The 16,123-nt window shown below is 43.2% G+C and overlaps 1 protein-coding gene across 1 annotated transcript; it reads right to left on the bottom strand.

Annotated features, from left to right (window-relative positions):
- Positions 1-1,281: 1,281 nt before the first annotated feature.
- LOC308107116 (uncharacterized protein) lies at positions 1,282-3,819 on the bottom strand. The gene is made up of 3 exons (XM_080459241.1): positions 3,727-3,819; positions 3,020-3,179; positions 1,282-2,758 (listed from the first exon to the last, which is right to left on the bottom strand). The coding sequence occupies exons 2-3, from the start codon at positions 3,177-3,179 to the stop codon at positions 1,560-1,562; spliced, it is 1,359 nt and encodes a 452-aa protein (XP_080315367.1). The 5' UTR covers positions 3,727-3,819; the 3' UTR covers positions 1,282-1,559.
- Between the last annotated feature and the right edge of the window lie 12,304 nt (positions 3,820-16,123).

Here is a 16,123-nt window from a genome sequence, read left to right as displayed (position 1 = left end):
GTTCCCTGAATCCCCGCTGACTGGAGGACGCGCTCGTCTTTCACTGTGGAAGACTGTTTGAATTTAGTTCCACGTCACTGACCGTCAAATGGAATAAATGAGCCATTGAATCATCAGGCTGCTGTCGGGTCACAGATGTTGGTTCTCTTTAATCGTGTCCATCTATGCGACAAAAAGTCCAGGATCTTGTCTGAACTCACACAAGCGACTTCTGCCTGCCAACCTCTCAGATCTCAGCAGCTTCCAACTCCTCCTGAATCAGAAGGTGAGGAGACGCACACAGTACCAGAAATCCTCCTGATGAGCACCAGGCCTCCAAGTATGGGACTGTTGGCAGGCGTCCTGCTGCTTGACTGTCAGGTATCCCTGATTAATACTTTTGCTGATGTAAGATGTGTGTGTGCACTGACACACAGGAAGTATATGAAGAGTATATACTGTATACTGGATGCTGATTGCACATTGCTGTGTGAGCAATGTGCAGCAGGTGTCGACAGCAGGACGATTAATTTCCCAGAAAACGGATTAATAGACGAACTGCTCTTTCTGTGTTTCTAGTTTTTATCATGCGTTATATTATTAATATAATTGTTTGATCTTTTAAATGTCTGCAGAGACGGGAGTCTACTGACAGAAACAGATGTTTGCTCTTAAACATTTGTTTCCCAGAATTCAAGTACTTTCCCCCCATCTTTTCCTATAGACTCCAGTGTTACCACAACAAACAAGGCCGCAGAGAGCCGCGTTACCATGCAGGAGCCTTGTTCAAACTATCTTAAGCACACATGAGCAGGCCTTCCTCAGCACATCGTCAAGAGCAGACAGTAACTCTGCACATTAAAGATTTTAAACTCTTTGCTCATATTAAGAAAATAATGAATCAAACTGTCCAAGAAAGGAAAAACTAAAATGAGTGTTTTCCTCTATTTATCGTTTCAAGAAATAGAGAACGTGAAGAGTTGCTTGTCAATGTGCAACTTTTCAATGGTAAGAGGAGTGCTGCCCTCTGCTGGTGGTGTAACACACCTGCATCGGCAATTATTTAATTGGAAGTCCAAAGTTTAGTTTGGCTGTTTTTTGATTACAGCTTGAATTGACATTTTAATGGACCAGCTCAAACATTGTTCCGTAAATAAAATAAATATTATGTGCAACTATAATGTTAAAGTGCCATTACTTTACTTGTTGAATAAGTGTTTTTTAATCTTGTTTTGAGATCTTGAACCGTATTTATGTTATTCTGAATTTGTAAAAGAAGTAATTTATGAAATGAAACTCTTTGTAACCCAAATGTGGGGTGGTCGGCTTTATTCTATACTCTATTGTATCGTTTCTATTGTAGCAATTTAACAAATCAACCCAACGACATTCATATATCGATAACAAGACAATACAAGGGCAAACAAATAGAGAAAAGACATACAGTAAACACTATTATAGGTGAATGGAATTTTGCTTTAACAGGTGATACTGTTTGTGTGTGTGTGTGTGTGTGTGTGTGTGTGTGTGTGTGTGTGTGTGTGTGTGTCCAGGTCAGTGTACACAGCTTGCATGTAGTTTCAGCTGGAATACACTGGAGGTAAATGGTAGTAATCTGTCAGGGCTGTTGGAGCAGTGACGTCTTCAGGAAGAGTGGCTGCTGTTGTTCTCTCCGTCTCTGCAGTCGGGGGATGACTGACAGAGTGAGTGTCCACTGGAGACGTTGTTGTGGTCGGTGGTGCGCTCAGTAAAAGTTCTCTGTGAGTTTGGAAAAGGTGCCACATAGAGATGTACTTGTGAGGACAAGATATTTGTGTCTTGGCACAGTGGCAATGCAGCGCGTTGCTTTTTATGTTGTACGACACCATCACTCTGCCCAGAGAGATGAAGCGAGATAATTCGGGCTCGTTAATCGAGAGGCAAATATAAGTTTGAGAGCCAAGTTCCACCAACACAGACAACGGCACATGAGCTTCCTCTGCTTCTTGTTGCCTTTTCTTGCAAACGGCCACATCGGACTCGTCAAAAAACTTGTTTTCCAACATTTCCTCCAGGACGTTGTGTTGAAGCGGCTCCTCTGTAGCAGTGACTTCACAGTAATCAAGGGAGCGAATATGCTGACACAGACGGTGGGAGGGGCCAGTCTGGACAGCGAGCAAGTGATATTGCTGACATTTCTGCATTTCACACTTTGTTACATGTTGAGGGCCCCATGTTTTACGCTGCACATGTACCGGGACACTGAAACCACAAGCGGTTTTCTGGACAGCATACAGACCACGACTTTTGTCAACACACACACTTTTAAGGTGATATGCTGCTGTGATATCTTTTGGGCCCCCATGTTTTCTTTGGATGTGTAAAACCAGATTCTTTTTGAAAATATCAATGAAGCAGTGAGGGCACTTCACACGTGGAGGTGGCAGTCTGGTAGCTCTTGTCGTCGGAGCTTCAGCAGTGACTGCCTGCTCAGGTGAAGAAGAAGAATGGGACTGGAGAGGCTCTGAGGTCGGAGCTGGAAGTGTGTATGAATGTTCAACACTCACTAATCCTGCAAGAGAGTCTTCTGGGGCTGATGAGGTGGGAGGGCTCACTGACTGAGTCTGTTGTGGTGATGATGACTCAGGTTTGACCGGGGGTGGCACCAAGTCACAACCTTTGGGACATCCGGTCACGTGGAATATCATGTCCAGTTTACGCCTTATTGTTTTGGAACACAAGGGACAGTGAAAATGGCTTCCATCTCTGCACGAATTGTTGCATCTGCAGATAAATTTATCTGAAAAGGAAGAATTTGTTTTAAAAACATGACATTACAACAAAAAATGTACTTTACATGCAATAAACAACATACACATTTCTACAAGTGAGGATCCTTTGAAAGCAGTTTGCTTTTGAGCAGAGCTGGTCCACAGACCCAGAAGCAGTGAAATTCAATTAACATATGATACATATATACGTGCAGACAGACAAGTGTAACCCAACATTATCGTTAGTTGTGAGAGCATGTCATTTTAACACACATTTCTCACCAACGTACCCTGGAACTGCACTGCATTTGCACAGTGGTTTTGCAGATGTTTCTGTATCACAACCTCTATTGTTGAACTGAACTTTGGACACAGAGGACATCCAAACTCTAAGGACGACAGGAATATGCGCCCCAGACTGGCTCCTTGAAGGACAATAGAGGGATGCATCTGGAAAAAAGAAGAACAAGTCAGTCAATATTGACGTCTGGAAAACTTCACATTCACTTATTAGTTAACACAGGTTTGTTATACAAACTGTCAAATATCAATGCGATTCAGGGCAGAATTTAATCAGGACAATATATTTATTTGTCTCTTACAAGTGACCATCGATCATATTGTTCTGAAATGAGGTTGCAGGGAGGAGGAGGACACTACAGCTCTCCATCATCCACAGTACTGATCAAAACACAGAGCACTTTATATACATTATCTATCGGAACTTTTACATTATGTTTCATATTTCTATATTGCCCAAGCAAACTATTAGCTACAAACCTAACGTTAGATAATATAACTACCTCGCTGCTGGATGGATTACTACAGTTACGTTACTCTTTCTTAAGTAGCCTCAAAAACTCTGGATAACTACCATCCACGTTGGAATTCTTACGTTAAAAACATACAACTGTCACGCTGTTATTCAACATGAATGACCACTGCTATTCATAAATCATGCAGGGAAACTAAAGTTAGAAGAAAAGTGTTTTCTTACCTTTAACCGAGGAGAAGCGTCGGGCTGCAGACCTCCACTCGTCACTAACTCGGTTCAGCAGCCATTGCTCCGGCCATCAGTTCCTGTCAACTAACACCCGAAGAAGACAACTTCCGGTGACGTAACTTCCGGCATGGCTCCACGACGAGACCATAGACATTCACATACGTAGACGCTTCATAGACTTGGAGAGGGACACGTCAACAGCGCCGCCATCTTGGACCGGTGGTGTTGGAGACGGGTGAATGAACATCGACGACGGAAAGATCTCTAAGTTGAATTCTGAATGGATTTCCAAACTGTTGATTTTTTAAAAACGTCATACATGTAGCTACGTTGGTTAGTGTGTTAATGTGCTGTATACACTTTTTTTTAGTGTGTTTTAATGTGCAGTATTCACTTTGTTTAGTGTGTGTTAATGTGCAGTACACACTTTGTTTACAGTGTGTTAATGTGCAGTACACGCTTTGTTTTACTGGGCTGTCATTCATGTGAAATTGATTGACAATGTTTTGTAATTCATGTGAAGTGGGTGCAGTCAATAAATTCAGAATTTCTTCAGTGAGATAGATGTCGTAATGTATCGTGGATGAAATTTCCAGCGATATACAGAGCAGAATTGCTGTATTGTGATAATACTGTTATCGTGGGCAAATAGGTTACTGGCTGTACTCAGCTGTAGTAATTTTTATAATAACAATATCAATAATAATATAAGAATCCAGTAACTATAATACAATAATAAAAACTATGATAAGAATAATAAACAGTATTAGATAATTATAATAAGGTAATATAATATAATAAAATAGCAATATTGATAGTACAATGAGAATCCCAGTAACTATAATATAAAATAATATGAGAATATAATAATTATAAAAATATCAATAACAATAATACAGTAGTAGTACAATTATACAATAATAATTGTCAAATGTGATGTATAGCAATTGCCCTACGCAATAATGTCAATAAAAATCTGATCACATCTGAACGTTTTCTGGCTTTCTTTTGTTCTATTTACCTCTCTCTCTCTCTCTCTCTCTCTCTCTCTCTCTCTCTCTCTCTCTCTCTCTCTCTCTCTCTCTCGATAGATAGATAGATAGATAGATATAGATGTCATGTCTGACTCTTGTTATAAACAAACTCCGTGACAATTGCTTGAGAATTGCGTGATTTATGACAACTTTAATAGTGTAAGCACATCATTCCTGTATAGATGTAATGCACTGCAGGAGCGATTACCACCGGTCCAAGATGGCCGCCCTGTAAACGCACCGCTCTCGTGGGCGGCAGCAGTCAATGAGGCGTCTACGCATATAAAACGTCAATGTGAGACGCCGCATATGCTGCCGCGGCACAGAAATCCAGCCGCCATCTCGGTCCGGTCGTTAGACCTCTAAATCAAACTTTAGCAGCAGAGAAATCCAAGATACTATAGGAGTATCAGTGTGGAGTATTTCTGTTCAAATCAGCGGACCGTAGAAAGCAGGGCTCGGGGGATTACTTTTCACAGGTAAGATGGAACATTAGTATTGTTTCATATGTCTTTATGTAACTGTGTTCAACCACGCTCCACCAACCCTCGACTCTGCGTTGTTTGTTTGTAGAATCAAGACGGGAGGCTGGAATATTCGTTGTGTCGTCATTTAATATCTGGTTATGAATATGAACAGAACTTTCTGTGGTCAGATTCACGGCTCTCCGCCGGTGTCTAACACACAGCACACTACAACAGAAATATACATTAATGACCGGATGCTAACTCGTTGGCTCACAGTTTGTTTAACTCCTACACACGTTTAAACTTCTGAGGCACAAAAACACATTAAAACACTCCGGTAGTTCACAATGCACACGATTATATATTGGACAAGTACGAACATTAATATACTGGATTTATACACTGCTGTGATCGACAGCCCGCCTCGTGCATATATTCACAGTTCCTGAGGGAGGCGCTATAGAGCCATCTAAATAATACATAAAACCAAATCATAACAAGTGGAATTACACATCACACAGACCCTGTTACATTTATATTACATAGCATTCTTACTGCATATATACTGCATATAGTCAGTGTTGGGAAAGTTCAGTTTCTACATGAACTAGTTCAAAGTTCAGTTCACAAATTTTAAAATGAACTCGTTCAGTTCATAGTTCTAAGTTCACAGTTCCAAAAATGAACTAGTTCATAGTTCTTTTTTTCCCAATATGTTGCTTCGAGCTATTACCCTCAGAATACTGGCAATTCCCCATTGTTACCACCCAGTCAGTCCACACTAGCAGCAGCTGCAGCTTCACTCCCCGACAGTATATTCTCAAAAACATGAGGAAAAACTTGCTGCTTGAATGGTCTTTATGAATGAGGAATTATTAAAACAAAACAAAAACAAAAAACGGACAGTAGTCCTTAAGGTGCAAAGGGAAAAATACCAGGCAGGTTGTACAAACAAATTACAAATTAAAATAGTAAAACCCTGAAGGAATTCTTTAGTTACTTGCACATACCTTGAAAGGCCAGCCGGGTTCAATGAGCTGTCTCAGGTTTGTTTTATTGAGTTGCTTCTTGAAACCCAGCGGGCGAAGTTTACACAAAAAGGTAAGATTTCTTCCACCTGGATCATCACTGACTTTTTCATAAAATTCTTTTAAATACCAGGATTTCCGGACTATTGAGCGCACCGCAATATAAGCCACAGCCACCAAATTTAAAAAGGATCAAAAGAAAAAGAAATATGGAGTTACGTGATGCACCTGAACGCATCACCCACGTATCAGCGGCATGAAGCTCGTTAACCCTTAAAAAGCCGAGTCGTTCAAAACATGTAAAAAAAAAAAAGAATAAAAAAAAAAAAAGCTGCTTATCATCCGGAAAGTACGATAATCATACGAAGATGAAGTATTAAGAAGGACTGATGTCACTTCTTTAAGAAGGACTGATGTCACTTCTTTAAGAAGGACAGATGTCACTTCTTTGGGACAGATGTCACTTCTTTTGGGACGTAGCCATGTTGAAAATTGGTTAAAATAATGTTTTTTCATGTATTTCATTTGAGTTAAAATGTCAATTTCAAGTCTGTGATTTTTAAGTTTCTTTTTATTTCATTTTTAAGCAATGCTTCATGTTGTTCTGTTTTTGATTCGTTCTGTGAACCTTCACCTGTGACGGGGAAAGGAGCGTCAGAGATCAGGTGAAAGGAGTTGTTGATGTAATTAGGAGGTCAGCTGGAGACTCGAGGGGCGTTGGCGATCGAGACACACCGGTCCGCACACAGGGAATCAAGCGGGTGTTTTGCGTGCCCCGGTGGACAGATCTGTCGTTGAGACGATCTGGGAGAGGACGGTAAAAGGACAGTTGGATGCGCAACAGATAACTTCCACCCGAAGTTGCGATCTGTGGCTTTGACAGCTGGAGGATCACTCACTAGTTCAGTGATTAATTCACCTCACCACCGGCCAGCGGCTTCAGGGGCGGCCCCCACAGCTGAGCAGGTAGCTCACCCTGCTGTGTCCCACCTGGAGACAGCGAGAGGAAACCAGTTAGCGCTGTGAGTGACCGGAACACTCAGAGTTCCTCTGGCAACGGGGAGGACGCTCCGCTGGTGCTGCAGTGTCGTCGATCAGCTGTTCCCGGACTGAGCCTGTCAGACTGGTAGGAGGGAATCCTTCCAGTTCCGTTGGACCAGGAACCGCTTTGTTTTTTCTCCTCCTCAGTGAGGAAAGGACTGAGGATATTCCTTATTTTGCCGTGTGGAATCCCGGGCAACGAAGCAGGCCCGCGCTTTGAGTTTTTGGGTTAAAATTATTACAGACTAATTACCAGCATGCATACTTTGATCGAAAATACCTTTTATTTAACCGGATTATATCAATTGACTAATTTTGAGTTTATTGTGAATTGTTGCAAGTCTTTTTTGTTTACGAACCTGTATAATGGATTTAGTTTTTTTTTATTAAAGTGGGAATGATTCTAGTTGCCTGTTTTCCAGGAAGTATTCATTTCAAATAAGTGGTTGTGCCTTCAGTGTAAACAATATCAGAAGCCCAAGCACAGAAAGACACCAACGATAGTCAAGTGAGGACTTGTCAAAATACGAGAGTTATGTGTCACAGAACTCAGAGCCCTTTCCAATAGAGAATAGGAATAGCTGGGCTACAGGGAGGACTGATGTCACTTCTTTAGGACTGATGTCACTTCTTTAGGACTGATGGGGTCAGCGTTTGATCAGAATATGCAAATTACCTTAGTGATAGGCTACCGGAAGGTTCTGAACCATCAGAGGTAATTTACATATAAAGGAATCATCAAACAGAAGTAAATTGTTATTTACTTGTTGACAATTACTGATCACTAGTGGTAGACCACCAAAGTAAAGGAGTACTGGAGTAATGGATTACTAGGGCAATGTACAAAGTGTAAGTTATGATCTTAAACGAAACATTAGTCTTAAAAGAAAAGTTCAATTAAAATAGTTGAGTTATTATTCCTGGTGGAATTGATAACCACACTTTAACTGAAACAGGAAAGGAAGGCTGTGAGTCCGAGCACTGACTGTTACAACCAGCAAATGTCACTGAAAAGCAGGAAAACCACCAAGAATCATTCAACTATTAGGGGTTTATTATCAAACGTCTATTCCTAAATCATCTACGAATCACATCTAATCAATAAACATCAAGCGAGATCTCAGAAATCAACACATTACAAAACAAAAGCCAGCAAATAAAGCGTGTGTGTGTGTGTGTGTGTGTGTGTGTGTGTGTGTGTGTTCTGATCCCGATGTTGGAGGACAGAGATGGACTGAGCTCTGCAGCATGTTAGTGATCAGCATGTTGATGAGACTCTTCTCCTCCTGGTGGCTTCAGCTGTTTGGACTTTACATTTCTAAACTCTTCCAGTCTGAACCTTCTTCAGTCTCAATGACTTCAACATCAAACTTTGTCCTCTAATCTCACTTCTTTCTCTCTTTATTCAGGTTGGTTAACTGCAGGTTGTCAGAGACCAGCTGTTCTTCTTTGGCCTCAGCTCTGAAGTCCAACCCCTCCCTCCTGAAGCAGCTTGTTGGTCTTCAGCAGAGTCCAGCCTGCAGCCTCTCAGGTCAGTAGATGTTGGAGTGAGTCCATGCTGCTTCCATCAGGTTTCTACTAAACACAGTTAGTGTGAGAGCAAAGATCCAGAGTTTGACTGCTCTGTGAGGCTGTGAGAGGAGAACGCTGAGCAGCTTCAGGATTGGACAGCAGAGGACACAGTCAGCCAATCAGAGGAGCCTCAGGCTTGTTGTGTTGGTCTGACAGTGGTGGTCCTTCATGAGCTCTGAGTGTCAAGCTTCTTTTTCCTTCAACGCTTGCCCAGCTTGAAAGGACATGGATGGAGCACAGATACGACGACGTGAGGCCAACTCAGTTTCAAAAAGTTTATTTGGTTTTTCCAGCTTTTTATAAACAGGTTGAAAACCTTAAAGAAAAGGGTGAAAAGGAGAGTAAGGAAGACGTGAGTTCTATTCCAATGTTTTAAATGAACAAACAACCTGAGCTTTTTACTATCTTACATCATGTATTTATTAAATAAATGAATTTCCTTCCGATTAATATTTAACAGTTTCAACCCAAAATGTTTAACCTATTCTACTTGTAAAATCAAATCATGTACTTTGATGTACATATCTTAACTGTTTTAATCAAAGTCTAACTTTTCAACAATGTTTTTTTCCCCATAGACTTATTTATTCATTTTAATCTTTATGTAAACTTATTTATCCAAACTCTTAACCAAATTTTATTACTCTTACCATTTAGTAATTTTATTCTTCAACTTAATATATTTATAAGAGTTTACTCTTAAATTTGGGTCAAATGACATATAAAACATGGAATCAACCTGAGTACTTTGAGATTACATATATTTCAACTTAAATACTTGCTTTTCAGAGCTTTAACTTTAAAACAAAGCATAATAATTCAATTAATCTGAAGCCACTCACCAACAACGTCCCTGAGCTCCTCCACTGCTTTTTCTGAGTGTCTAATCACACAGGTGCACCTGATTTTAAGGGCAGGAGGCACATAGGAGGAGCTTGGAGCTTAAACCCAACACTTGTGTTGGGGCTCCATGTTGGGGCTCCATCTAGTGTTTGAATGTGGAACTAACCTTACACCTGACTCAAGGTGGAGTGGAAAGAACAGGTTAGTAGTGATGGGAGAGGTCTTCTTCTCTTCATTTTTGGCAAACCACCTCCCACTTGAGCTCCTTATGGAAACCAAGGAGGTCACACCGTCTGTGGGGTCTGAGCCGTTTGTTCTTCGATTGGCAGCAGAACAATGAGGCGTCTCACATCTCTTTGAAGGATGGTCGTTGGAATTTTTGTCATCGTTTGATGTTTTGCAGAGATTATTGGGACAGGATAGCTCGGAAACACTCTTATGTTGGCATCTCTGACATTTCCTCTTCCATCTTGGTTGACTTCGACCACTCTTCCAAGCTTGTACTGGTTTCTTAGTGCATTTTGGTCAGCCACCCAAACTATGTCACAGACAGCAACATTGCGCTCTTTTGTGTGCCACTTATTTCTTACGAATAAATTCGGCCCTGCTAGCTGGCACCATTTCTCCCAGAACTTATTGACTTCTGCTTGAATGCCTTGTAGCCTTTTGTGAGGGTAGCCTTTGAAGTCAAAGTTTGCAAAGTCACCTTTGGGGTTGGCTCGTCCAAGCAGGAGACTGTTGGGGCTGACGTAGCTAATGCAATCTTCTCTGCTTTGCACTTTAGCATCTATTGGTCTTTCATTCACGAGGTTGGACACTGTGAATAAAATAGTCTGGAATTCACTCCAGGTATAAACTCCATCACCTATCAGATTATTAAGGGCCCTCTTCACCAGACGGACTGCTGCTTCAGCTGCACCATTTCGGTGGGGCGAGTCTGCTGGGTGGATCTTCCATGACCATTCAGTTCCATGTTTTGCTGCATTGTTTCTCAGTTGGGTCATGTCCAAACTGTCGAGGTACTTGTACAGCTCTGCTAGCACTGGTTTGGCTCCCACGAAGTTTGAACCTGGGTCAGACCATACCTTCTTAGGATGACCTCTCAGTGCCGTGAATCGCTGGTTGGCGAGAAGGAATCCTTCAGAAGATTGATCACTGACAATGTCTGTGTGTATGGCTCTTGAAGCCATCCAGCAGAATACAGTGCCCCACACTTTGAGTTTGGCCCTCTTCTTTACTTCGTCCTTTACCATGTATGGCCCAAACAGGTCGACAGTGGTGTATTCAAAGGGGTTGGCAGGGTTCACTCTTTCGGAAGGAAGGTCACTCATCACCTGTTGACATGTCTTTGCTTTAGTCTTCCTGCAGGCCACACAGCTGTCCACAACTCGCTTAGCATGTCTCCGGCCTTTGATTACCCATGCTTTGCTCCTCATTCTTAGAAGAGTTCCAGCAATCCCTTCATGGTTCGCTTTGTGGGCTTCTCTGGCAAGTAAAGTGGAGATCCAATGCTTGAACGGGAGGATTGGAACTGTAGCTTTCTCTCCGGCAAAGTACTGGAAACGTCCCCCACACATCAGGAGTCCATCACTGTCTCGGTACACAACCAACCTCTTGAGTGCTGTGTCAGGAAAGGTTTGGCCTTCTTGGGCTGCTAGAAGAAGATCTTTGAAGGCATCTTGACATTCAGCAGCTGTTAAAGCAGGAAAGTTATCTTCAGCTCTCTCTTGCCTTCCCTTTTTCAACCATGCTTGAGCAGCCCGTCTGGCCCAAGCAACAACATTAACAAGCTTTTGTAAGCTGCTGAACCTTTCCATCTCAATGAGTCGTCCAACCCAGCCAACTGGAGGGGTCCAAGCAGGTTTGACCTCTGGCTTTACAGCATCTTGCCGAGGTGCCTGCTGTGCATCCTTCTTGGTCTGCCTTCTGGTAACAACAGCTGTAAAGGACTTTCGTTGGAGTTTGTCAACATTTCCACAAGCGTGAGCAGCAACTTCCCTTGGTGATTTTATGGGCCACTCATTCACCGGTGATTTTATGGGCCACTCATTCACCGGCCATTTTAAGAAATCTGGACCTCTTTGCCAAGTTGACTCCTCCCTCAGTTCCTCAGCTGAGCTTCCCCTCGTTATGATGTCAGCAATGTTCAGACTATCAGGTATCCACCACCAATCTGTTGCAGGAGTAGACCTTTGGATCTCACCAACACGGTTCGCAAAAAAAGTTTGATAGCCGTAGCTGTCTTTTTGGATAGCGCCTAGTACCGTCTGGCTGTCCACTAGATGAAACCACTGCTCCACTTGCATCCTCACATGCTTCTCAAAATACTTGCGAAGTCGGGCTGCGAAAACAGCGCCACACATTTCAGCTTTTACAGCTTCGCCCTTCTGGTCCAGAGGTGTTAGCTTGGCCTTTGCTTCCACAAAGCGGACTTCAACTCCAGCTGCTGTGTGCTACCTGAGGTACAGTACAGCACCATAGCTCTTATCACTCCCATCAGAGAAGGTGATTGCCATAGGATTGCCTTCCCAGTCTATTGGTGTGAGACTTCTTGGGAACTTGATTAGGCTTAGCATTGCATACTCTAGGAATAGCTTTATAGCCTCCTCTCGGAGGCCTTCTGAGAGTGGTTTGTCCCAGGTTTCTTGAGTCATCCTTCCGCCACCAGCTTCTTGGAAGGCCTGTCGTACAAGAATAGCACCTTTCTGTTTCAGAGGCGCGACCAAACCGATTGGATCATAGAGACCTGCTACTTGGCTCAACAACTGTCTCCTGCTTAATGGATTTGGTGTCCCCAGCCTTACCTCGTTAGATTCTTGCCGAGCCTCATTTTCTTTTTCTTCTTGGAGAAATTGATTGAGGTAAGCATGTACAGTTTGTCTTCTTCTGTTTCATAGCCAACTCCAAGTGCTTTGTTATCCTCATCCCGCATCTGATTTGGAAGGATGATAGTTTTACTCTGAGTTTTCACCTGGAGATCTTTATCCTCTTGCTGGACTTGTCCCGCTTCCATTTGCCTCACACTTTGGCCAGACCATACCCAGGGTTTGAGACCAAAACCACCAGCCTTTAGGATCTCCTCCACTCCTTGAGTGACCTTGACAAGAGCTTCCAGACTGTTGTGGGAAGTCAGTATGTCATCGACATAACTGTCTTCATCAAGGACTCTTCGCTCCTCCACCAGGTGACTAATAGCTGGTAGCTTGGCTGTTTCTCTCATTGCCAGCTGTGCGATGCACCCTGCTGGTCTGTCGCCAATATTTACTCTGGTTATGGCATACTCCTCGATGTCATCAGCAGGATTGTCTCTCCAGAGAAATCGGTGCAGGTGCATCTCAGGTTCCTCCAACCATACTGAGTTGTACATCTTTTTGATGTCTCCTAAGGCAGCATGCACGCCCTGCCTGAATCGCAGCAGAACAGCTCTGATAGGATTGAGCACATCTGGTCCTTTTATCAGTATGTCATTCATGCTTAGCCCTTTGAACTTTTGGCTGCTATTCCATACTAGTCGGACTGGAGTAGTGACAGAGTGGGGATTCGGGGCTACCAGGTGACTCACGTACCAGACAGGGCCTTTCCAGTCACTCTTTATCTCTTCAGTAAGTTTTATTGCTGCACGTCGGTCTACCATCTCATGTACTTGTCCAGAATATGCTGCTTTCCACTCTGGCTCTTTCTCCAGCTGCTCTTCTGTCCTTAGGAAAGTAGCTTGAACAGCGCCAATGTTGTTCGGAAGAATGCTGGGATCTTGTGTCCACGGATACTTTGTGTCCCAATGTGGACTGTCAGCGTGAGCATCTGCCTTGACGTATGTTAGTCCCTCCTTTATTATTTCCAACTCCTTTTGCTCCGCCAGTGGGATTTCTTTGCCCCCTGGCTGGCAGTTGCCACATCGACAACCCCCGCATTTTGGCTCGCAGGATGCACCAATGCTCTCCCACTTCCACCAATCAAGAAAGTCTCTGGTAGAGCCAGCTGCAACGAATGTGTTCACCACCTTTTCTTTCAGATCACCTTGTGACGGGCGGCCATCGCTTCTTAACTCCTTATATTCGACTGCAGCTGTACGCATCGATCGAGCAAAATGGGCCTCTGAGTGATGTGCAGCAATCTCAATGCGTTCAAATAGGGCGGGGTGAGCGCCACCCACCATCTTGCCCAGAGGGCTGTCCCACAAGACGAGGTCCCCGACAACTTTTACTCTTTGGGGGGCAAGTCTTCCTTCGCGGTGACTAATTAAAAGTTCAATTTCCCTGGGGCGTTTTAGGTCTTCCAGATCGACTTGAGAAAAGAATTTTTGAAGTTTTATTGGTTCAATTTCTTTGTGGACCTTGGCGATTTCATCCAGTCCATAGCAAACCAATTCATGTGACCTTTGTTCACCTGAGGCGGTGCGAGTCCGTACTCTGAGCAGGTAGCGTTTCGTGTTCACCGTCAAGGTCATTCCACCAACACCATACAGGACTAAAGTTACTCTCTCACTTCGAAGCCTGAGCCGTTCAGCGGCCTTGTGCGTGATGTAGTTCGTGTCCGAAGCGAGGTCAATGAGCGTTCCGACCTTTTGCCCTGCGTTCGCTGTGACTTCCATGAGCATTATTATGACAGGAGGTTCGGACAGTCCATTTCTCTGCAGAAGCTGTGACGACGGTGGAATTCCTACCCGAATGTTCCCACCGGTGAACGCTTTCTTGCACCTTTCAGCCATTTCTGGTGACAATTCCCCCAGGAATTTTTCCTGCTCTGAAGTAAGGTTACTTTTAGCAGCACTGCTTTTCTTGTTTAAAATCACAATATTTCTGTGATTGTACTTCGCTTTCTTTTTGACAAAGGAAGTAATGGTGATCTGGAGGACCCCCCTTTCTGCACTCTTGATCCCTGCAAAGGTAGGTGTCCTTGCAGTCTTCCTTCCTTGCATGCCAACCAAGACAAATCTTGCACGCCCCTAGTCGTTTTAGTGTGGCTCTCTTCTCTGGGACACTTAGATTTTTAAATTTCCTGCAGTAGAAGAGTTTGTTGTAGTGCCGTTCATCACCACACACTCCACACGTATTTGCAAGCTCCTTTTTGGTCGTCTTGGTTGAGGCAAATTTCTTCTCTGGCCTTTTAGCTGGAAAGTTGTCAGATGTTTCTGTTACTTTTAACTGCTCCAACCTTTCTAGTACACTCTCCTGCTTTTTAAGGAATGTCACAAGCCTGTCAAAATGGTTGTCGTTCGTCACCCCATTGCTTGGCTCCATCATGTGAACAAGCCAGTCTCGTTTCACAAATTCAGGGAGTTTGCTTTCGATGGTTCGTATAGCCAGTGGATTTTTTATTGTGCTGGTGCTGTCAAGTTCTATAAGGTCAGTTACGGCCTTCTCAACTGCCTGGACGAGATCAATGGCCTTTCGTGGTTGATTTCCTCGAATAGGAGGTAACCTCTCCATGTCTTCAAGAATCTCAAGTACAATTGCAGACTTATTTCGGTACTTATTTCCAAGAACTCTAAACATCTCTTCAGCAGAGGAGTATGTTGACAGCCTCAGGTCTTTGACTGTCTTCAATGCTATCCACCAGTTGTATCTTCTTAACTTCGATAGATCCAGTGGGTTCACCTTGTTTTTGCAAGTTTTCCCAGTCTTTTTTTCCACCTGTAGTAATCCCTACTGTTGCCACTGAAGATAGGAAGTGCAGTTGGTTTGATTCTGACAATTGGGTTAGTTGGCGCTGGGGCAGAGGCAGGTCGTACCTCGATTCCACCTGAAGTTTGATCTGCAATTCGTCTTGCAGTAAGGAACTCCGCCTCTCTTAATTCCAACTTATTTTTCAAAGATTTTATTCCTTTGATTCTGTTATTGAGAGCTCTTCTCTCCTCCCGAGGAATCCATTTTTCCCACGCACGCTTGGTGTCGTTGACTTCTTTGAGCCTTTTCTCCAATGAGTCCATGTGAGCGCCATAACTTTCAAAATTTGTGCTTGTCACAGCTAAATCTTGTGCTTTTTCTCCAATCTCTTCGGCCACTTCAATGGTTTCCATGACTTCTTCTCCATAATTTTTCCACAAAGTCTCTCGCGCCATATTCTTCATGAGTTTGAAATTTTCCTCAGCTTCTTCAGCGGTTTCCTTAATTTCCTTCTGAAGCTTGAGAACTTGCGGTTCTTCCTCCTCTTTGACCATGTCTGACAATATGCGTGCCAAATAATTGTCATTCGTTTTGAGGAGTTCATTGAGCCGGTCAGACAATTTATTGAACTCGTCCAATAATTCTTGTTGAGCCATGGAATCTGCCTCCTGTGAGAGATGATTGGCTTGACGAGTAAAAAGGCCCTTGGAGGTTGTTTGCTCCTTTTTTAGTTGTTTAATTGACTTCTCTTCAGCCATTGCCATCGTGTCCACAATTGAATTTTAAAAGCCTTTTATCTT

This window comes from Lipophrys pholis (assembly GCF_963383615.2).
Source record: "Lipophrys pholis genome assembly, chromosome: 3".
NCBI lineage: Eukaryota > Metazoa > Chordata > Actinopteri > Blenniiformes > Blenniidae > Lipophrys > Lipophrys pholis.
This window is presented reverse-complemented; position numbering and strand designations above follow the sequence as displayed.